Source organism: Cucurbita pepo, chromosome LG04, assembly GCF_002806865.2.
Source record: "Cucurbita pepo subsp. pepo cultivar mu-cu-16 chromosome LG04, ASM280686v2, whole genome shotgun sequence".
Taxonomy (NCBI): domain Eukaryota; kingdom Viridiplantae; phylum Streptophyta; class Magnoliopsida; order Cucurbitales; family Cucurbitaceae; genus Cucurbita; species Cucurbita pepo.
This window is the reverse complement of record NC_036641.1, coordinates 9,881,688-9,904,068: the sequence shown is the minus strand read 5'-3', so window position 1 is coordinate 9,904,068 and position 22,381 is coordinate 9,881,688. Positions and strand designations below refer to the sequence as shown.

General features: G+C 37.2%; 4 protein-coding genes and 1 long non-coding RNA gene across 8 annotated transcripts in view; 2 read left to right on the top strand and 3 right to left on the bottom strand.

Moving 5' to 3' along the window:
• The window catches only part of LOC111792976 (2-alkenal reductase (NADP(+)-dependent)-like), a 6,057-nt gene extending 3,877 nt beyond the window's left edge, over positions 1–2,180 (bottom strand). The window contains exons 1-5 of the mRNA XM_023674615.1: positions 1,838–2,180; positions 1,564–1,744; positions 928–1,094; positions 716–798; positions 382–635 (exon numbers count right to left, since the gene is read on the bottom strand). Coding sequence (XP_023530383.1) covers positions 382–635; positions 716–798; positions 928–1,094; positions 1,564–1,744; positions 1,838–2,071 — 919 coding nt within the window. The 5' untranslated portion in view covers positions 2,072–2,180. The remainder of the gene's footprint in view (positions 1–381; positions 636–715; positions 799–927; positions 1,095–1,563; positions 1,745–1,837) is intronic.
• A 1,152-nt stretch (positions 2,181–3,332) lies between these two features.
• On the bottom strand, positions 3,333–6,106 carry LOC111793169 (heme-binding-like protein At3g10130, chloroplastic). 2 transcript variants are annotated; one of them, XM_023674939.1, is made up of 8 exons: positions 5,620–6,106; positions 5,355–5,492; positions 5,191–5,259; positions 5,050–5,121; positions 4,876–4,958; positions 4,029–4,160; positions 3,678–3,891; positions 3,333–3,533 (listed from the first exon to the last, which is right to left on the bottom strand). In XM_023674939.1, exons 1-8 carry the CDS (start codon positions 6,016–6,018, stop codon positions 3,489–3,491), a joined length of 1,152 nt encoding a protein of 383 aa, XP_023530707.1. In that variant the 5' UTR covers positions 6,019–6,106; the 3' UTR covers positions 3,333–3,488. The 2 variants fall into 2 exon arrangements, with proteins under 2 accessions (XP_023530707.1, XP_023530708.1); XM_023674940.1 differs by having other exon boundaries at positions 5,355–5,488; positions 5,620–5,907.
• Positions 6,107–10,887: 4,781 nt separating this feature from the next.
• On the top strand, positions 10,888–13,135 carry LOC111793667 (DELLA protein SLR1-like). Its single transcript, XM_023675658.1, has one exon. It carries the CDS (start codon positions 11,291–11,293, stop codon positions 12,893–12,895), a length of 1,605 nt encoding a protein of 534 aa, XP_023531426.1. The 5' UTR covers positions 10,888–11,290; the 3' UTR covers positions 12,896–13,135.
• Positions 13,136–16,165: 3,030 nt separating this feature from the next.
• The window catches only part of LOC111794085, a 7,048-nt gene continuing 832 nt past the window's right edge, over positions 16,166–22,381 (top strand). The window contains exons 1-5 of one of the 2 annotated variants that reach the window (XR_002815011.1): positions 16,166–16,283; positions 16,449–16,603; positions 21,159–21,310; positions 21,449–21,666; positions 22,209–22,318. This is a non-coding gene — a long non-coding RNA (uncharacterized LOC111794085). Of the gene's footprint in view, positions 16,284–16,448; positions 16,604–21,158; positions 21,311–21,448; positions 21,667–22,208; positions 22,319–22,381 lie in introns of those variants that run through there. The other variant, XR_002815010.1, reaches the window with a different exon arrangement.
• The window catches only part of LOC111794084 (protein argonaute PNH1-like), a 9,492-nt gene continuing 3,384 nt past the window's right edge, over positions 16,274–22,381 (bottom strand). The window contains exons 3-24 of one of the 2 annotated variants that reach the window (XM_023676215.1): positions 21,133–21,466; positions 20,829–21,037; positions 20,601–20,747; positions 20,365–20,498; positions 20,149–20,258; positions 19,932–20,038; positions 19,701–19,839; positions 19,500–19,616; positions 19,283–19,390; positions 19,124–19,195; positions 18,925–19,047; positions 18,666–18,825; positions 18,239–18,360; positions 18,013–18,150; positions 17,789–17,931; positions 17,636–17,698; positions 17,465–17,528; positions 17,234–17,369; positions 17,047–17,120; positions 16,823–16,917; positions 16,700–16,731; positions 16,274–16,579 (exon numbers count right to left, since the gene is read on the bottom strand). In XM_023676215.1, the coding sequence (XP_023531983.1) occupies positions 16,410–16,579; positions 16,700–16,731; positions 16,823–16,917; positions 17,047–17,120; positions 17,234–17,369; positions 17,465–17,528; positions 17,636–17,698; positions 17,789–17,931; positions 18,013–18,150; positions 18,239–18,360; positions 18,666–18,825; positions 18,925–19,047; positions 19,124–19,195; positions 19,283–19,390; positions 19,500–19,616; positions 19,701–19,839; positions 19,932–20,038; positions 20,149–20,258; positions 20,365–20,498; positions 20,601–20,747; positions 20,829–21,037; positions 21,133–21,453 (2,784 nt within the window). In that variant the 5' untranslated portion in view covers positions 21,454–21,466 and the 3' untranslated portion in view covers positions 16,274–16,409. Of the gene's footprint in view, positions 16,618–16,699; positions 16,732–16,822; positions 16,918–17,046; positions 17,121–17,233; positions 17,370–17,464; positions 17,529–17,635; positions 17,699–17,788; positions 17,932–18,012; positions 18,151–18,238; positions 18,361–18,665; positions 18,826–18,924; positions 19,048–19,123; positions 19,196–19,282; positions 19,391–19,499; positions 19,617–19,700; positions 19,840–19,931; positions 20,039–20,148; positions 20,259–20,364; positions 20,499–20,600; positions 20,748–20,828; positions 21,038–21,132; positions 21,467–22,381 lie in introns of both variants that reach the window. The other variant, XM_023676216.1, reaches the window with a different exon arrangement.

Here is a 22,381-nt window from a genome sequence, read left to right as displayed (position 1 = left end):
CCTAGAACCGAATTAGAAAACCGTGGGAGTTCTGTTAAATTAAGATGCGAAGAGAGCCTACAAGTAGGTGGCTTACTGAGTATAATTTTTATACTCATCCCGTTCTCATTTATTTTTCTCAGGTGTTCACTGGCTGCTGGTCGAGGTAGAGGAGCGTTTGAGAGTTGTACAGTCACAGAGGGGGTCGTTCCGGAGCGTCAGTCCCTTTTCGGTCTTTTAGAGTCTTTTGTATTTCATTTTATATTTGCAATTTCTTTTGTAATAATTAACAAACAAAATTTCTCTCTTTTGTTTTAATTCAAAGTATTTTTATATTTTTACTTTGGTTTTCTTTTCTTCTACTTTCATTTTGTTTGTTTTCGATTTCGTCTTTTCGTTCACGGTCTGATTTTCGAAGCCTCGAAAATCGGGTCGTGACAACATCCCAATAATCAATCACCAAAAATCCTTGGATTGTGATCCTTTTGTATACAATGTCCAACATGTTTGGGCCCTCTCGTTTTGCTGATTTTGTGTACTCTGAAATAACACCGCACGCAGCCACTTTTCCAAATGGCTTCATGTTTGCAATGGCTGCCTCTAGCATCTCGTCGCCCACGTTGTCAAAGTAAGTATCAATTCCTTGGGGGAAGTACCTGCACAATGATTCTACTGTTTTGAATGTGTTGGGTATTTTTTATGTTCAAATGAATGGAAGAACAAGGATTTTTCCCACTTGGCTATGGTGGATTTCAAATCTTTTTGTTGCTTGTAGTTGAATGCTTCGTCAAAGCCAAGCTTCTCTTTCAGCAATGCCACCTGCCATTAGAGTTACCTAAATTTTCAAAACAAAAACTATTTTCTCTATCTCGTCTTCCACTATGAGAAGTTAAATTAATCAATCACGAACAAGTATGGTTAATATTGATTGTTTGTGAAAAGTTGGACCTTTTGATCAGAACCAGCACAGCCAACAACATAGCAACCATGCAGCTTAGCATACTGTCCAACTAAATTCCCAACAGAGCCAGATGCTGCAGACACAAACACTTTGTCCCCTTCCTTAACCTTCCCTACTTCAAACAGACCAGTGTAGGCAGTGTGGCCACTCATCCCTGATCAACCACAAAAGGAAAATAAGTGTTTCTTCATAGTATATTATACTCTTCCAAAGTGTTCTAAAGCATTTTTTTTTTTACTTAAAAACGGTCTAAAAGTGTAATGATTCAAGCCCACCGCGAGCAGATATTATCTTTTTAGGCTTTTTTCCAAGGTTTTCAAACACCTTCCCTAGGGACAAGTTTCCACACTTTATAAGAAATATTTCATTCCATTCTCCAACCGACATGCGATCTCACAACCCACCTCCTTGGGGGCCATTGTCCTCACTATCACATCGCTCGGTATCTGGCTTTGATACCATTTATAATGGCCCAAGTCCACCACTAACAAATATTGTTTTCGTTAGGCTTTCCCTTAAGATTTTAAAACACGCCCAAAATCGCCCACTAGAGAGAAGTTTCCACACCTTATAAGGAATATTAGATCTTACAAAATTTGATTCCAAACCAGCATACAACTCACCTAAAATTCCTAGATAGTATGTTAAGGGAAATCCCAAAGTATCCAACTTTGTTAGAGTGCATTCTTCAGCTTTAACAACGCTGTATTCCGCCCAATGTATGAACCCCTTAACCAAGTCCCCCTTTTCAAATCCAGAGTCGCTTGAAGCCACAACTTCTGCTACACCATAAGCACTAATCGCCTGTTCCAAACAAACCCAAAAGCCACCAAAACACGAACATAATCTTAAGACATATACCAACTATCCAAAGGTAGAAACTTTGAATACTCTTACCTGTCCAGGAGTGATAAAACGAGTGGCAGATGAAACTGAATGTGAAGAGCTGTGGAGCTTCATACGGTTGATCTGATATGGGTCAATGGAAACACACAGATTTTTTAGGACAATATGGCCGGGCTTTACAGAGAGATGAAGAGGTTGGGATTTAAGCTCAAAATCTGAGGCATGTGGGAAGCCATCGATAGAGTGTTTTATTGTAACAAAGGTGTTAATCACTTGTTCCTCCATGAATTAGAGTGTCCTGATATTTCAGAGCAGAGGGAAAGAGATAAATATAGGAGCCGCAATGACAAAAGGGTGTGAGCCGTAGAAGAGGATGGAGAGTTAAAGCTCTGGATCCATAGATATACTCTGCATAAAACGAAGAAATGGTAGCTCATTATTAGTCATTATTTTCCCTACGGTCCACTTTTTGGACCGCAAACCTTCACATATCTCTATCATCATACGTTCAAATTATCATTGTTGGCTCAAGTATACTCACAACTTTAAATTTAAGATAATTTTTTCAATCAATTTTCTCTAGATGCTGCATAATACATCTTTAATTTTCAAAGAAACATCATTTAAGTGGCAACTCAAGTTTTTATATATACTTGATATTGGAGTCATGGTCAGAAACATAAACTACCAATTTTCATCATGCAACTAAAAGTCATCCTATCGACTGACAAGTTCGTGAAGCAGTTTTGTGAGATCCCACATTGGTTGGAGAAAGGAACGAAACATTCCTTATCTGGGTGTAAAAACTTCTACTTAGTAGACGCATTTTAAAATTGTGAGGCTGACAACGATACGTAATTGGCTAAATCGAACCATATCTATTAGCCGTGAGTTTGGGCTCTTAAAGGTTTACTTAGTCTAGATAGAGTCGTAAGAAGGTTGTGCTTGTTGGAAGGGATAAGGTTAAGGATGTGATTGAAATAGGAGTATATCTCACACACGGTAATGTAGGTGTCCAACTTACCCCGAAAGCTGTAAATAACAACCAATATTGAAGTTGGTAACATTTTCGTTTTCCTACACGTTGGAAATGGTGTGTAATAAATTATGGGACCAATGTATCTAAAAGACCACTTGTAACACTAGAGAAAAAAAAAACAAAATAATCAGTTAAAAGCCAATGTAGGGATAAAAAGGTCATTTTGTGGGCTTCTCTTCAAGGTTTTGAAAAACGTATTCTAGAGAGAGGTTTCTATCCTATTAAGAAATGTTTCGTTCACTTCTCCAACAGATGTGAGATCTCACACATATTGTATCAACATAGCTTACACTTTGCTCCATAGACATCTCTAGATTTAAAAAGCCTCTCACTTTTACAAATCAAACGACCTTTGTTGTCCACAATCGGGCAAGATAGAACCGGTATGCCCTCGATCTCCAACTTTCATAGCATTAGCTAACCATTGAGTGAAAATTAACTATCAAAATTGTTCTCAGTAACTTTCTTTCTCCAAAATGTAAAAATAAGAAATGGGGAAAGCAAAAATAAACATGCAATCTTATGGTATCCTTTTCATTATCTCAAGAAATTTTTGTTTGCTAACTTAACTATAAGCAAAACTTGTTGATCGCAGAACAGCCAAAATATATACAAAATATGAATTAGGACTCAAAGGCTTCAAAACCTCTGGCTTGATTGGGTCTACTCCAATGAGAATTCTTCAAGCCATATTAGAACCTCATTTCTCTGCCAACAAAACCCCAAATAAGTGCTTATTTATATGGAACAGATAACCTTAAAATCTGTCCTTGAACTCAACATGTGATCAAACAATGTCAAACCATAACTAGAACAACATATGATGGAAAGGCAAATGGACTTTGGACTTACCATTATAAAGTTCCATGTTCGTCCAGGGTCGTTATACCGAGCAAGCAAACAGCCGTTACCAGGTTTGAGACCATCCTTTATGAGACTAGACCGCAACTCTTTGGCCTTCTCTTGCACAATCTCTTCGGTAGGTTTTCCACTGAATTTCAACACTGCAGCAGTTCCTCCTTCAACCTTTCTCAACCCAATTGTGTCTTGTTCAGGATCTGGTAAACTGAACAAAGTGAAGTGATGATGTTCATTAATAGCTTAGCAGCATTCGTAATGGTTTGAGTTTGACTACAACTTCATGTGTTCAGTTCTTCCATAGTTTCATTTCAAAGGATTTGAAGAGGGATCAGTTAACCACACCTGTATAGATCTTTCTCTGAAGGAAGAACTATTTGAATGGAGACTTTGGGTGATTCAGAGTCAAATGTTTGGGTGAATACAGGAGTTGTCATGGGAATCTTCTCCTTTGCTGAGTTTTTCCCAAATATATACCTGTGTTTATTGAATCACAGTGTATCATCCACAACAACAAGAATTATACTTGTACTATTACAAAAAGTGTAGGACTTTATAGGTGCTGTGCTGCAGTGTCCCAAAATATTGCTAAAGTGAGTTCGGAATACCTTCTAAAATCACTGAGAAAGGTAATTCAAACGTGGCCCGACTAAAGGAAAAGAGGAAGACTGTAACAGCCCAAGTCCAAGCCCACCGCTAGCAGATATTGTCTACTCTGCGCTTACCCTTTCAGCCTTCCCATCAAGGTTTTTAAAACATGTCTGTTAGGGAAAGGTTTTCACTCTTATAAAAAAATGATTCGTTCCCCTCTCCAACCAATGTGGGATCTCACAATCCACCCCTTCAGAGCCAACGTCCTCGCTGGCACTCATTACCCTCTCCAATCAATGTGGGATCTCACAATCCACCCCCTTTAGGGTCCAACGTTCTCAATGGCACACCGCCCGATGTCTGGCTCTGATACTATTTGCAACAGGCTGAGCCCACCGCTAGAGATAATGTCCTCTTTGAGCTTTTTCCCTTTCAAGCTTCCACTCAAGGTTTTAAGAAGAGGTTTCCACACCCTTATAAAGAATGTTTCATTTCCTTCTCCAACCAGTGTGGGATCTCACAATCCACCCCTTTGGAGCCCAGCATCCTCGCTCGCACTCGTTACCCTCTCCCATCGATGTGGGATCTCACAAAGACTTACCCAGCAACTGTATTGAATCCAGCAGACCCAGCGAGTTTATCTCCACTAGTTTCAACAACAATAAATGGTGCATATTTCCTCACCTGAAGAAAACATTTACATTGAATCATGAAACAGAGATAGAAGGTTCCTATAAAGATCATGAAACAGAGAAAAGAGAAGTAGAAAACAAACCTCATAATTAGCAGTCCTTTTCAGTATCTCATACTTGGGTGATTCCAATTCTGGAGTCTTATAAAATCGAAGCTAAAGAGACCAAAAAAAAACATCAGAAGTCTCTTGTAGATGATTATCATCATTTTATAACGAGAGTACCTGCTTAAATACATCCAACAACCCTTCTACAGAAAAGTAGTCATTATTCTGTATTGAATCCCAGAGATCCTACGATACAAACGGATGAGATGGGCTTGAATAGAATTTCATAACTCATAGCCACAAATTTTCTCATTCAACTTTCAAATTAAGGAGGAGGTTACCACATGACTACAGAACTTGCCCGTCTCTGGATTGATACCCATGATGGAATTTCCCGTGAAAACTAATTGTGGTTTCCATGGCAGAAGAACAAACTTCATTACCATAGTCCATCTTGTAGTTATTTCATAAGCTCCTGTCTAGAGCGACTCAATCAGTCAGATTAATATTCAAAACCAGCTCTATGAAATCATTCAACTCCCAGATCCAACTAATGAGTAATGATGGAATTGATTATAATGTGCGAGAAATTGAAGAGAATCGAACCTTTTTAACCCAGTGCAATAAGAACTCAGGCCTGAAGAGTTCTCGCAAGAGGGAAATATTGAACAAATACCCAGTAATCGTATCGTGCTTGGTAATGGGGTCCCGAAATCTCACTTCATCGTCATACGCCGTTCGATCAATCCCCTGTTTATCGAAGAGATGGGGAAGATCTTCGTATAAGAAATCCACCAATTGGTCCACATCGACCGTCGATTTTGGTGGGTTTTGATCGACCAAGCTTAATCGAACGACCCACTTGGAATTTCGGGTATGGGGTTTAGAAGGTACAGTTCTGCTTCGGGTGATTAGTCTGCCAGAATTGGGCGGCCGGAAACCGAAACCGAGTGATGGGGTTGAGAGTGCTAGAGAGTTTTGGAGGGAAAATCGAAGAGCGGCCATTTGAGCCACAACCCGCGAACTGCCATTGGGGAGGTGGGATTATTTGGAGGTTGAAGACGAGGGGGGGCAGTGAATGGCTAGTCTTTGGTGAGAATTTTGTGGTGCAGAATCAGCCAAGTCATATTAACAACCTACGTGTTCAAATCTGGACCATCATTGTATGAACCAAAAATAAGAGATATTCAGATTCAGCTCTTCCGTGGACGTGTTTCTGTGTTTTTCCAACACTTTTCAAAGTCAAAAACAACAATTTCCAGTATTTGCATGTTTTATAAACTTGATCATCTCTTCTGCTTATCACCTGAAAGTTCCAATTTTTATTTTCATTTAATATTCTTTTAAATTTGCTTTACTTCCAAATTAGTGGACGATGGTTAGGAGGGAGTACCAAATTGATTAATTTAGAGGATGCTCGTAGACTTATAAATAAGAAAATCTCTATTAGTATGAATTTATGATCATAGTGGACAATATCATACCATCTCGTGATTCCTAGCCGTAGGTTGATTAAATTTTCTTATTATTTGAAAGCTTTAAATATTTTTGGAATATCAAACAAGTTCTTATTATTTGAGTTTTTACTTTTGGGCTTCCCTCAAAGTTTTAAAACATGACTGTTATGATTACATTTTCACATCGTTACAACAAAAGTTTCGTTTCTCTCTCCAACTGATATGAGATCTCACATTTTTAATCTACTTCGATTTCGAATAAGTTTTAACTATCTCGTTGAAAATATATATAAGAGGCAAGTGGACGAATATTATAAGAGAATGTTGAGATTAGAATTTTTAAAGATTGTGACATGAAGAGAGTAAACGCTACGATATAGACAAAACGAGAAAGCATTAGAAAGTATCAAACCCTACCGAACCATATGAGGTGAGTAGTGAAGAGGTTTGACGTTGGAGTGCCCCCACTAAGGTGAGTAAAGAGGAAGAATGAGAATTGGATAAGCATCAAAATAATCCTACACATACACAATACGACATGTGATTAAATTCAACCCACTCCTCTCCAACTGTGGTTAAGTTGAATCTTAAATTTTTTCCACTCAAATAATTTTTATTAAATAATTATTTTCAAACTCAAACATTGAATTGTTTATGTCGTTTATTTAATTTATTTTATTGATATGAAACTAATGAATTAGCTAATCTCATAAATTTTTATTTATTTAACTCAGCATAAATCGTATTAATTAAGTTAGGTTAATGGAATTTGGGTAAGAATAAATTGATTCTAAGCCACATTTAGATGACAGCGAAGATTCTTATAAAATTAGAACGTGACTTTGATTGAGCATCTAAGCATCTATCTTTTAAAGACATATGCTTCTCGATTTCTCCCACATTCCTATTTAGTAATGTGTTCTCATAATGTACACACCCATCTCTATAAATAAAATCAAATTCATTAATAAAATTGGATTCTCCCTCAAAAAAAAAAAAAAAAAAAACCAATAAATTAAGTAAATTTACTTAACATTTAGTGGAAAGTAAAACATGAGCAAAATAAATTTGAAAACCCATTTTAAAAATGATTATGAAAAGCATGAATTTTACTCACATAATCTCAAAAATTATTCTTAAATTTTTATTTAAAAAAACAACAAACTATATAAAGGTCAATTTTGTGCGAACTTGGAATAAAATTGAAATAGTGGGTTTTTATTATTATTATTTATTTTTAATTACTCATTTGAATAATAATAATAATAATAATAGTAATATGTTTGGGATCCCAACGCCCTCCTGCTTATATAAAGCATGAAGATTGGGTCGCCATTGTCATCAAACTCAGGGCTCTGCTTTACTTTTTAGCTCATCCCATCTCATTTCTTACACAAAATGCCTCCCATTTCAAAGCCCTTCGAATCCAGTTGCAGCAACCACGGAGATAGTAACAATGGCGGCAAGAACTACCTCGACCCACCCGCGCCTCCGCTCCTTCCTCCACCTGCCGCCGATGTAATTGGCGGCGGAGGCATCGTTGCAGATCATGACTTTGCCCCCGCTGCATGAACTCAAGAGAAAGAGATCGAGTATAACATTATTGCAAGTCTTGCCGATAGGCTTAAACCGACGATAATAACTAGCTAGCTTCGGCAGTGGTGCGCTTTCTTTTCATATACATATTTTCTTTTGGAGCTCGATCGTATATATTTTGACCAATTGAGTCCGGTTCAAGTTCGATAACATATCTGTTATTGACATAATAAATTATATATCATAACATAACAAAAAAAAAATCGTGTTTATTTTTATTTAATGACTAAATAATTTTATAATTAAAAAACTAGAGAAATCAAGAATAAAATTGAATTTAAATATAAAAATAAAACAGTTTTGTTGATAGTAAACATTTTCGTGTTAAAAAAATAAAATTTGAGAATGGGAATAGATCAAATCAACCTCAACGTCAGCATCACGTGGGGCTGAATGAATGATTTAGATTCAAGCACACGCACACGTGACTATCATGGATGGTTTTTTTTTATCAATTATCTATCATATTCTTATCCAAAGTATTTATTAAAAAGAATAAAGAATTATGTATCATTTTCTTAAGCAACATGGAATAAATATGTCGCATAACTTAATACCATGGTCAATTGTTACATCCATAATTGTTTTAATTTCTTTTAATAAACACACCCGTAAATTATATATATAAAAAAATATATATTACATCAAATAGTCACACATAAATTTAGATTTTTACTTGAAATATACTATTTTAGTAAACCAATTTAGAGTTTAAAAAGTCGAAATATTGTTTGATAACGTTAAAAATGTTATGGTTAAGCCAATATCAAATTGTCAAATAATTTAGTCGATAAAATATTAACAAAAATATGAATGTATATTTTAATTCGTAAAGTGTTTGTTTTTATTTATATATATTCTTAATTTTTTTTCAAAAAAAAAAAAAAACGGTGGAGCACTATGTTTCCGTATAATTCTCTGGCTCACCAAATTGGGCTTGGCCCAATTCATTTGGGCCTCAACACATGGGCTTTTGAATGCTATATTAAGTATTACTTTAAAAAGAAAATCTAAAAAGTTTATTACAAATGAATTTGAAATTCGAGTAATTAATATTGATCCAATAAATTTGGAGATGTAAGCGAGTAGTGGTTATTGTGACGTCAAATTCAAACATTATTAAAATATTATAGGTATTTTTGAACTATTTTTTTAGATTGAATTATAAATTTAGTCATAAAGTAAAAATAAAATAAAAAATAGAGAGAGTTAGGGTTTTTAGATCTGATAATGAGAAAGAAGAAGATGTGTGTATATTTGATCCTGTGGAGCAGAGGCAATGGATCAGACAGAAACACCCATGTGCCATTTCAACCTTCTGCACATGCCCCCACTCAAAAACCTTCCTCCAACCTTCCACATTTAAATCTCACCACCCATTCTTTTCTTTTTCTTTTTTATTTTTTTTTATTTTTTCAATTATAAAATCCAAAATAATATAAAATAACACACTACGTCCACGTAAGCAGTTTACCAAATCAACATTGATCCTACGTGGGGTGACAGGCAGGTCGTCAAAAAAAATGAAAAATGGTGCTGTTTTTGGGGACTATGCATGGCATGCAACCGTCCCTAATTCCCATGCACTCCCTCCCTTTTATTCTTTGACCACTTCTTCCATTTAAATATTTATTCCAATTTTTCATTCAAATTATGGTCACCAATTTACATTACAACATTTTTTTTACAGCATCGGGATATGAGAAAAATATTCTTTTAAATACAAATCATTCTTATTTTGCGTGTACCCTATACTCATCTCTTAGCATCGGTGTTATCACTTCACTTCCACCTCTCTCTGTTCCATTCACTTTGACTCCCTCTATATTGGTCCTACTAGATTCACTCCAACCCAAGCCCAGCCCACCCCACCCATTCCATTATACGTTTCACACAAATATACCCCTCAATTTTTATTATGCTATACTATATACCAATAATTATTAGATTAATTAAATGAAGCTAGTGGGGCGGGTGTCGCTATCTTTGTCTTAATAATGCTAGTTAATCGATTAATATACTCACTCTTGTGTGTTGCTCTAAATGACGTGGACTGCGACCACTCTATTCAAACATTATTAATCACCCCATCACTACGCCTTAATAATGCGCTGTGTCACCAATGTCTACCTGTCACTTACATCCAGCGTGTATTATTATTATTTTTTTTTCTCAACAATTTTATACACCGCTTGCTTTGTCTTTATTTTAATCCTATTTATTACTACACATACTCTTCTTTGTTTCTTTTTTAGTACAAACATTGTAAAAGAAAATTTATTGAAACCTCTGCATTTGGTAATTTGTAATTTCATTCATTTCATAACAGTTTCGTTAAATAACGTAAACATTAAATGCAATATATATTTTATTTTTTTCTACAATAATATTTATACAATTTTAAAATATTATATGGTTTTAAATTGTTTTTGTTTTCCATCCACGTGTGTCTAACTGCCGGTTGCATAGAGATTCTGTTTGGGGGGTTTCTTTTTTTTTTTCATGGGAAAGAAGAAAAATATTTTATTTAAAAAATCTTATTTTCGCTATAAATTAATTTTAATATNAATCGATATATTTTTTTATTACACACAAAAGTACTTTGTGTATATTATTATTTATTCCTCGCTTTTCAACGGATATTCCGTATTTAATCGTATATTTAGATGGATTTACAACACAATAAAATTAGATAAATAATGCTAACTTATCTACCAACTGATGAGACCAATTTGAGGATAATTAAAAATAATAAAAAAAAAAAAGATATAATTTTAGTTATAATCCACGTTGGCATGGCTGGTTATTTTGAGCTCCATACATTTTATGGAAGGTGTGGTAGGTTTGAATCTGGGATTTAATTTTTTATATTACAAAAATAGTTTTGGAAATAAAAATAAAATTGATTTTGATGAGCGTGTTAAGTGTAAAAACTGGTTATTTTTTGAATTTCCAATTTCCCACGACTGTTGTTAAATTCTGAGATGCACCGCCTCTGTGTCTCTGTTTCTAAAATCCTTTTCCTCGTCCTCTCCCATTCAGCCATCGCTTTTCACTCTCTCCCTCACTCTCCTAATTTAACAGACCTCCATTGTTTCAATTCTATATGGCCATGGTCAACTTAACATCCCAAATCCCCTTTTCTTGATTCCTTCTTCTTCTTCTTCAACAACCAATCCATTTCTCTCTCTCTCTCTCTCTCTCTCTGTTTGTTAATCAATTTAATGGCCCCTTTCGACTCCGCCGCCTCCTCTGGTACCAGCAGCAGCGGCAGCTCCTCCTCTTCCTCCTCCACCGTCACCAAACCCCAGGACATCGATGGCCTACTCGCCGGCGCAGGGTATAAAGTTCGCGCCTCCGACCTTCACCACGTCGCTCAACGCCTCGAACGCCTTGAATCCGCCATGGTTAACTCTTCCTCCGAGATCTCTCAACTCGCCTCAGAGACTGTCCATTACAATCCTTCCGACATCGCGTCTTGGGTCGATTCCATTCTCTCCGAGTTGAATCAAACCACCTCGTTGCCGTCCGATATACTCGATTTCCCTGATCTTATTTCCGGTTCTAATCAGACGGCTGGAAATGTCTCCTGGACCGATCCTTGTGTTGCTGCGCAACACCAGAACTTATCTCACAATCAACTAACCGTCGTGACCGCCATGGAGGAGGATTCCGGTATAAAGCTCGTTCACATGCTCGTTACGTGTGCCGATTCAATTCACCGTGGTGATTTCCCATTGGCTGGTTCTCTGATTGTCGAAATGCAGAGTTTGCTCTCTGGTATCAACACCGATTGCGGCATCGGAAAAGTCGCTGGTTACTTCATCGACGCGCTCACTCGGCGCGTGTTTACACCGCATGACACAACCATTAACACCACCGGCTACGAAAACGAGCTTTTATATCATCATTATTACGAAGCCTGCCCTTACCTTAAATTCGCCCATTTCACCGCTAATCAAGCTATTTTAGAAGCCTTCGACGGTCACGATTGTGTCCACGTCATCGATTTCAATCTAATGCACGGCTTACAATGGCCGGCATTAATCCAAGCCCTCGCTCTCCGCCCTGGCGGCCCACCTCTTCTTCGTTTAACCGGCATTGGCCCACCATCTTCTGACGGCCGTGACTCGCTTCGTGAAATCGGATTGCGGCTCGCCGAGTTGGCCCGGTCGGTGAACGTTCGGTTCGCCTTCCGCGGCGTGGCGGCGTCGAGGCTGGAAGATGTGAAGCCGTGGATGCTTCAAGTGAATCCAAAGGAGACGGTGGCGGTGAACTCTATTATGCAGCTCCACCGGCTACTGGGAAACAACAACCGGTCCTCCTCCGCCATGGAAATGGTTCTGGGGTGGATCCGGAGTTTGAACCCGAAGATCGTTACAGTAGTGGAGCAAGAAGCCGACCACAACCAAACCGGGTTCTTGGATCGGTTCACAGAGGCGCTATTTTATTACTCCACCATGTTCGATTCGCTTGAAGCTTGCTGTATGATGCCGGAGAAGGCTCTAGCGGAGATGTATCTACAGAGGGAGATTTGCAACGTGGTGAGCTGTGAAGGACCAGCTCGAGTGGAGCGCCATGAGCCGCTTGTCAAGTGGAGATCTCGGCTCCGACAAGCCGGTTTTAGAGCCCTCCATTTGGGATCCAACGCCTTCAAACAAGCCAGTATGCTGCTAACGCTCTTCTCCGCAGAGGGATTCTCCGTGGAGGAGAACGAAGGGTGTTTAACGCTCGGGTGGCACAGCCGCCCTCTCATCGCGGCTTCGGCTTGGCAGGCCGCCCCGCCGCCGGATGCAACTGCAAATCATCCATTCGGAGGAACAGTATAAAATAAAATTAATAATAATGTAAAATTCTTTTCTTTTCTTTTTTTTTAAATTCCCATCGAACCCAAAAAAGAAAAACAGAGAAAAAAAAAAGGGTAGTTCCATCCATCAGATTGCATTAAATTTGAATATAAAGAGTCAATGATATGGACGTTGGATCTAATCTTGTAATTCTTAATGTGTGGTTTAGCTTTACCCATCAAAAGGTTTTAATTATTAATCCCTAATTACTCCTTTTGCTTATCCCTAATTCCCCGTTCATTTACCAATTCCTCTCTATATTACATTTAATTTCTTGTCCATTAAATAAATATTTAATGAAGAATTAATTCAAAATTAATGTCAAGTGCCTCTTTTGTTTTTATTTATTTAAAATAAATAAAATGAAATATGTTAAGGTTGGTATTAGGAGCAGCGAGGCCTACCCTAATTACTGCCTTATTTATATGTTCCTTTAACAGGGACAAGTTGAATGTTATCCGTACGTTTCACCCACTTCTTTTATTATTCTTTCAAATCCATTATCTTCTTTTCTTTATTACATAAATATAGTCATACATAGTTAACGTGTTGTGAAATTAAGAGCTGGTAATTAGTAATTTATGGCAGAAATGGAAGAGGTTTGGTTGAATAAAATAGGAAATATAGGGGATGAAAATGGAATAAAAGAAAAGGGAGAGGGGCAATGGAAAAGAGAAGAGATGGAGGAGGACGAAAAGGCAAAAAACAGGAAAAAGAAACAAACAGAGTTGTGGGGTTGTGTTTTGGGGAAAGGAGACCCAGGAGGGGGTGATTGGAATAGGGTGGCATGTGGGATTGCCCGACACTAAAGGAAGAAACGGACTCGCCCAACGTCGCCAAAACGGGACCCCTACTACCTGGCTGGCTGGCTGGTGGCTGGCTGGTGGCTGGCTGAATCAAAATAATTTATAACTTTCTTCAGACCTGTTTCAGCCCTGAGTTTTAAATTTTAAGTAACAAACCCGCCGCTAAACCTACCTATGCTTTCTTACTCAAATTCGGTACCCTCTATTATTTTTCTCTACATTTATTTTTTTTCTTTTAATAATCATGGTGGTGGGCTCCACCCTTTCCCTTTCCATTTTTTCATAATAATAGTAGGTCCTACCCCTTTTCTCTTTTATCTCTCTTAAATAACTTTTTATATTTATAATTACATACATTTACCTTTTATTTTTATATATAATTCATTCAATTTCGTACCGTTTGCTTCCTTAAAAAAATTGATATTAATTAGCTTAATATATATATACATTCCCTGTAATTTTGTGGGTCCCATTATTTCAGTAATTTAGGGTTATGGTTAAAGGGATTATGAGTCACGTGAGAGAAAAAGAGAGAGAGAGTGTGTGTGGGTGAGGGTGCAGGTGTAAGGCAGATGCAGCAACAGCTAGGGCGTGCTGTGCGAACTGTGGCATCACCTCAGCTGGCCTGTCCATGGGCCGTCCCTTTACTGACTCAACTTGTGCTGTTGTGCATTATAATTTGGGCCCCTCCAAAGCGTTTGATCAAATGTCTAAAAGAAGGGCGTTTTTCTTTGTTTTTTTGGTACACTAAATTACTCCTTTTTTTTTCTTCTTCAAACTTCCACAACCACTCCCTCTCCTCATCATTCTTTCTCTCAATCACAATTTCCATTTCTTTTTATTTTTTTTTCTTTCAATGAAATTTTACAAAATTGAAGCTGGAGATGGCTAAGGAAACAAGCTTCCGCAAGTCGAGGAAATTAAGCCGATGAAAAAGCGGGTCAATCCGGAAGAATCCGGACCCAGTAGACCCGATATGTGGCCTACCATTCCCTAATTTCACGTGATCCCGTTCTGCGTGCTGACTAAGTCGGAAAATCCCATGGCCCACATTCAAAAATATTTCCCAGGGGACCACCTTTACCTCTGCATCGACCGCCACATTCACGTCTCACTTATCTCCCACGTGGACACCGATATTACCCCTCCTCCTTTCTTTTTTATTATTATTTTTTCCACCTCACCCTTCTTTTTCTTTTAAATCCTTTTAATTAATATTTATTTATAATTTTTTACCTGGTCCGTCCCTCGTGGGTCAATTTTCCGTGAGAGAGACCCGTCGTAGTCTCCGGCCCATCATTTCGGATAGGATCCTCTGCGGACTAGACTAGGGAAACAGCCTCTGCTCCTTCCTTCTGCCAATCTTATCTTACACTATATTTATAATTAAATTACATTTTACCTACCAAACTTCTAAATTTAATTTCTATATTTTATAAATATAAATTTGTTCACCACTAATTCACTAAATTTAAATATTTAATTTTGTTTAATCAAACACAACCGTGATTGAACTTTTCACCAACTCACACCTTTGGATATCATAAATTACGTGGGTGAAATCCATAATCAAGATTTTCTTATATTATTATTAATTTTAATCATCGGGTCTATTTAAAATAAATATAGCCACCTTCCTTCACCGTTTTTCCGCCTTTTCATTTTAAAATATTCCTTCACCTTTCTTAATAATTGCATTAATTTCAAACACGCTTTACTTATGTCTTAATTTAGTATCATGTTTTAAGTTGAAAACGCATTAGATACTTAAAAAAGAGGATTAACCTTATCCTATAATAAAATATTACTTAAATATTTATTTCAATTTGGTATAGAAAAGTAGGCGCCACGAACAATTAAATTAATTTGAACCAATACCATATAAAATGATAAATATTTCATATAATCAAATAAAGGTGTTGTATAAGTGGACTTACTTTATAGTATAAAAAATGCTTACAAAGATCTCACCATATGGTAAGAAAAATCAAGGTTATGCTCTTAGATATCTAATAATTTTATTTATTATATTTTTCTTCTCCCTACTTCTCTACTTAGTCAAATTATTGTACCCTCAACAAAATAATAATGATATATTTTGTTAAATTACATGTACATTAAGTCAAATGGAGAACATAACCACTAAAGATATCTACTTTTAAGCTGAAAAGTCAAAGATTGCACACGAGAATAATAATCATTATGATAATAATTAGATAAAAATACATATTATTAAACAAAAATTGATTACCTTTATGGCCTAACAATTTAAATGATCATTTTTTTAAAATATAAGTTATAATTAGTGTTTTTTCTTGCTTCAAAATATCAATTTTGTTTAGATACTTTGCAAAAAAAAAAAAAAAAAAAAAAAAAAAAAAAAAAANAGGTTAAATTTGTAATTGCGGTTCATTACCACTTGTTTGGGGCTGGAGGCCCTGCAAGTCCCAATCAAATTCAGGGTAAGGCGTTAGGGCGGCAATGGTTGAAAATTTTCAACCGAAGGAGTCAACGATCCCCATCAAATCAACCGCGAAAGACGAAGAGAGGCGAATTCAAAATCGGTAAACTTGGTCAAAATTTTTCATTGCTCCGAAGTTTCTTAATACATAGATATATATATTTTCGTATATAGTGTGATTGTGAACAAATCGCTTTCCGATTTCTCTCATTCTTGGTTTTTACTTGTGTCAACAATAGAACATCACATTTTTCACTCTCTCTTTCAGTGCAGGCAAAGGCCGGACGCTGGACCCATTTGTGGTTCGAGTGCAGCACCTTTTCGCATTCTCCTGGGCGTCGGGTTCCACGTAGAATCGAGCTCTATACGCTGCTAAATGAGCGTAGTATGCTGGAGGCACTGCATCACACCATAAATGTCATTGTAAGTACTTGATTCTGCAATCCCCGTTTTATGTCTTTAAATTCAAGTAAAGTAACATAGAAGTAAACAATCAAGAAGGTATTGTCAAGGAATTACCTACTGAGACTGATCTTGTGCACCGAGCATATCTGTAGGAAAGTTAATGGTTTAAAGTTTAAACAAATAGTAGAAAGAAAGCTATATTGGGAAATTTTGTGAAGATAATTTGAGGATCCTTACGTGTAACAGAGGTTATTAGTCAGAGATTGAATGTCATCAGCACTGAAATTATTCTCATCCCAAAGAACATGATAATGAGCGGGACGACTTGTTCCCTGAAAACAAGAAAACCCAAATATAAATTTATCCTTTTGCTGTTAGTGCAAGTTTTGAGCTTCAATATCCCAATTCTAGTGTTTTGAGTGTTATGTTTTGTCCATTATGATTGTTCTCTTACACCATACCTGGATTCCTGCGTGACTGCATAGATAAAAGTCGAACTCAGTCGGATGACATATCTTTGAATCCACGACAGTACCTACAAATTAAGGACATATGTTGAAAATTCTAAACCAAAAAGTTAAGAGAAGTCCCTTTCTGTAGGACAAAATTTGAAGGCGTTCTGCTATATCTTGCTTGCAAATTTATTACCTGGTAAAATATTACCACTCTTGTCAGTGCTGCTCCTATCACTGTGATTGGATGTGAAAAGTCTGGTATGATGTCGCTTTTGGACAATGATAAAAGTTACTGGAGGTTGGTAACTGGGTTCTAGTGAAGCACAAGCCTATAGATTGGCCAAAATTTGAATTAAAATATGTCCACCTTGCTTTCTTAGGACAACAGCATAGAAAGCAAGTGATTGTAAGCTTTATAACAGACCTTGCGTATGGCATCAAGTTCGTGCAGTAGAACTTGGTAGAACTGACCCTCACTGACACCATCCCTACAAGCATAAAATGGTACACATATAAATCATAATGCAGCTGCTTCACATGCCCCAATTTTACACCAAGTGAAGTCCCTCACGTGATTGTTTAACCCCCATATTACCTATAGAATATTATCCTTAATGGTTTTTGTCCAGTGGCCTTCTTAAATGAAAGCAAGAGCTCCCTGCAAAACAACTAACTTCGTTAGCCCCCAACAGGCAGCTAGGATTAAGCTATTTCATTTCCATTCAATTGCACACTCTCGATTATGCACCTTATCATACCCCCGGCAACTGTGCCGCGATGAGGATCTTTCCATGTTTTGAATAAATCTTGAATCAGTTCTTCTCTGTGAGGCTGAGCACATACCAATCCAGCATATTTTGTAACTTCCGGCCAATCTTGGGAAGCCACAACCTGTATGGCACATGTCAGAGTGGCTCAATCATGAAAACATGTGAAGGAATTTAAGTAATTGAACATTTTGGAAAAGCTTACGGCAGCTATCGATGGAAGAGAATTCTCTCCAGATTCTGGATGGGTGACATCAGCTCCAAAGATTATTGTTGGTATGTCACTGACTAGTGGAATTCTTGACCGCAAAGCATCTAACAGAACAGTGTTTCTTCCACCCATCTTTATTGAACACAAAAACCAATCCAATATTAGATAAGATTGGTGATTATGTATGGTAGAATTGTGAGATAAACTATTGAGTAGAGACCTTGACGTTAATCTTAAGTGACACATTCGCCAAATACTGTCTGCTCTTCTTGAAGACATGCTTTGTTAGACAACACTGCGATATCAATCCCAACTCTGTTTCACAGATCCTTTTAAGATCACCTGAATGAAAATTTTACTGCTCTCAGATAAAATAGAAGGTCATATTACTTTGTTAAAAATGTTGGGAATTTTGTAAATAGCAGCTCCTTCAGGTAATGTTGGATGCTTCATATGATCCAGACCTTTTCTTTTTACACAGACAGTTAGCGATCCTACAAGTATATTTTTAACAGCAATATTCTTCTTAATACATGAGGAATGTTGACTTGAAGGCACTCATAGGTTTTGGACAAGGATTAGATGATCTAAATTATTTCACAGTTGATAAATTTTTGTATCGACATATCACAAGTGAAAACAGATACCATATAAAGAGCCGTTGTTGTCCGGAAGAATAGCTATCAGTAACTCTAACTCCATTCCTTCATGTTTGGTATAAACTGCATTACATACATATTTTAAGGCCTTTTTCACTTGATCTGGTCTTGCGGAGTATATAGGAATTGCAGGATCTGAGTTAAATTCCTGATAGAAAGATCAGCAAAATTATATTAAAGCAGGATAATTGAGAATGCTGGCAATTCTCAATTCATTGAACATACTCAAGAACAGGCAACTGTTTACCATGCCGGAGACTTGGCACATCTGGACCAGCTGTTGACAGAAACCACAAGCTATGCTCTCTTGGACGTTGCGTGAGAAATTGATACAAGCCCAATATCTTACAACACTTCCATTTATTACTTTCTGCAATGGGGGAAGAAAGTAAAATATCCTTCTATGAGATACATAATAACACATCGAACATTAGGAAGTGACCAACCTTATTCATCATATTCCATTGACCAACTTGAGGCAGATGTTCCCTTTCTTTTCCCGTGTCATGAAATTTTAGCTAGAGGAAAAAAAATGAAAATGAGAAATATGTTAAAAAAGTGAAGCTGAATATGATGTGGTATTGATAAATTTAGTTCCCAAGTACCCATGGAGATGGGAGGACTCGTGCTTCAACCGATGTAAGCTTGGTGTCAATGCTGATTCCGAACTCTTTTGCATATGGATCTTCCTCGTATGCATTCTGATGAACAGTCTGAAATGCAGCAAATGATTGTTTGATTTTTTTTCTTTGCATGGTCCAATACAATGATATAGTTAGTAGATTGAAAGAAGAAGAAAAAAAAAAAATATATGAATTGGACCTGTAAAATGTCCATTTCTTGATCAGATGGTCTTTGGCATGAAACCTTCAACAAGGAAGCTATTTGCTTTTCATTCAGTCCTTTTGTGTATCTCTGCCCCTTAAGAATCTTACATGCCTGAGGAAAAACATCACATAAATTTTCTGCGGACAAAAGATTCGAGCGTTTAAGGTAACTTGATGGGTAGTTGGCAGAACTGACCTCCATGGGTAGATAGTTCACCTTCTTCTGGTTTCCTACTTGAAGGCAAGGCAAATGTGTGTACTGAATGGTATATCCATACACCTCTTGGAAGTATTCAACGACAGATTTCATGTTCATTTGCTCATCAAGAGGAAAGCTGCGGCAAAACAACTCAATTGAAACAACATCAAAGAGAAAAAGGCAATCTGAAATGCAGAATAAGAGGGAAAGGGCCAAGCTTTTATATACATTAGCTCTCTTGTAGGCTGTGTTGTTAGTCCTGAAATTCGGTATTTCCTTCGCACATTTCCTCTGTGTGTAACTTCAACTTTTACACCTCTGAGCACTTTTTTAATCTTACAAAAAAAGCATCAATACTAGTTCAGAGCAGAATCATTCAAACCCTGATATTATAACCCAAATTTCATGCTCGAGAAGCAAAAAGTATCTAGAAGAATAATGGTACCTTGATACGATCAGCATCAGACAGTGGTCTTGAATACACATCTTTGTTTAAGATTTGAGCAACAAAATCAATGACAGGGATTGCTTCAATGAATGCAGTGGATGACATGTCTGGATATGAGATGCAATTCCCAAAAGAAAACCATAAGAAAAGTCAATTCAGGCAGACAAAACACAGCCAAGTAGAAGCCTAGGAAAAGAAAACTTCGATGCCCACCAATATTTAGTGACAATCCCATTTGAGTAGGTCGGATGCTTTGATAGAAGCCACGCCAAACTTGCAAACCACCCCCAACATGCTGAGGCTTCTTAATGCAAGGAGAGTAAAAGAATCGCCCAACTGATATATATCTATAATTCCAGATTGAAATTCACCAAAGTATTGAAAACATAAATGCAGCCAGAACATGAATCCAACAAACTAGGCCCAAAAAAGTGCCATTAGATACGAACCTTTGAGCATGAAGCTCCCTCAAGACGATGTCAATGATGGTCAAAGCTTCTTGAGGGTTTTTAACTTGTTTACCAGCAAATAATTCTCGTAACTGGTGCATGCTAGCTAAAGTTACAAACTTTATTTGCACTTTAAATTCTCGTTCCCTGATATGATTACCCCGTATTAAACTTAAAGTTTACCAACTAAAAAAGAGCAAAATATGTGAAGAAAAGAAAAGAAATTGCCTGGGAGTGGCTGCTCCCTCTTCCTCATCAGCCAAAATGACAGTGAACTCTTTTGATGTGAAAGGCAGCAATCCGGCCGTGTACAGGTTGCTTCCTCCATCGTAAACTGGCAGTCGCATCCCCAGCTCTGTGCTTCTATAATGTTTGACCAACTCGGTCAGTATGTTCTTCTTCAGTTTACGAGAAGTAACTTCTGGGGTTATCTTAACCTGCAAGCTCAACAAAATACACACTCAACTTTCATATTTCTATTGCCTCTTTGAAGAAATCTTCTGATCAATACTATGACTTGTTTCCATCTTACATTATAATGGCTTATGTCTGATTCAGGTATTTTGGCTAGGAAGTGGTTGGCTTTAACCAAGCATTTAGTCCCCAGCGAGCCAAAGTCTGGCCTTCTTGGAAATGTTAAGCTTTTGCAGGAAGAAGAAGAGGGAAACTCCAGATTTGGATCAAGCTCCTCTTGTTTCAGTCCTTCCATGGTAGATCCTTTCGCCCTCCTTTTTCCTTTCCTTTTCCATAAACTAGTCTTTTCATCATCCTTTGAGCCATGTAGGGATTTTAACACCATTTGAGAAGATGGTATCACATGTTTCTCTTCTGGCTCCATATGCATGTAGGGCATTTTTCTTTTTTTTCTGTTAACACAGAAAGACTCGTCACTCAGCACAACACTCAACGACTTGAAAGCCGACAAAAGAAAACTTGGAGAAAATTTGTGCTGTGGCAATAAGCAACTTCCATGTTCTCAAGGTGTGGTGTTTAAAAGAAAAGCAGCAAACATGCTAGCAAGCGCAAGATAAAAGGAAAAACTATCAGAGAAAGAGAGAAAAAGAAGGTAATGGCATCATATCTCGACAGTGTCCTCTACTTATTCTCCCAAGCTCTATATATACAGTGGAATTGGAATCTAATAAGCTAAACACATTTCATCTGTCCCATCTTCGAAATTGGAGCCTTTGCATCATATCATCCTGGTTAGTTGGCTAACCAAATTCATTTCTTTCAGAATTACAGAAAACAGTAACACATATGAATTAAAGCATACTTAGAATGGTTAAATTATGTGTTTCTGTACTAAAAAAACAATGGGTGGGGGGGGTTAATGTATTATTGTTGCCTTTAATATGATAGGATCGAAGTGAAGTGACTGGTTGTCGGATGTAAATGAGATCATGTGGGTCAAACATAATATTTGACCCCAACTTACACAAACCTCACTTCTTTCAGACACCTAAATTTTCTCCCATAAATGGTATGAAAAAATGAATGTTAGAAGCATAAAAAAAAAGAAAAAGAGAAGGAAAATGGTTGATTAAGGGAGTGGTCCTAATGGACAACGTGTGAGGGAATGCTATTTATTCCCAGTGGTTTTTGCAGGAAGAAGAGGACAAAGTTGTAAGATGGGGAAAGAATACAAACTCTTTTCAGCGAACAAAAAGGAGCTTTAACTCATCCCAAAGCCCACCCACAGTGTCAAAAGCAGACAGGTATTAAGACAACACATAACAAAGTAAGGGTGGAAAATCAGATGCACCAAATTAACACCCCCC

Coding starts and splice junctions, on each gene's coding strand:
- LOC111793169 (XM_023674939.1), bottom strand. CDS start 6,018: ATGGCCGCTCTTCGATTTTCCCTCCAAAACTCTCTAGCACTCTCAACC. Junction 5,122..5,190: donor TGTTGGATGTATTTAAGCAG/GTACTCTCGTTA, acceptor TGGTCTCTTTAG/CTTCGATTTTATAAGACTCC. Junction 3,534..3,677: donor GAACATGGAACTTTATAATG/GTAAGTCCAAAG, acceptor TTTTGTTGGCAG/AGAAATGAGGTTCTAATATG.
- LOC111793667 (XM_023675658.1), top strand. CDS start 11,291: ATGGCCCCTTTCGACTCCGCCGCCTCCTCTGGTACCAGCAGCAGCGGC.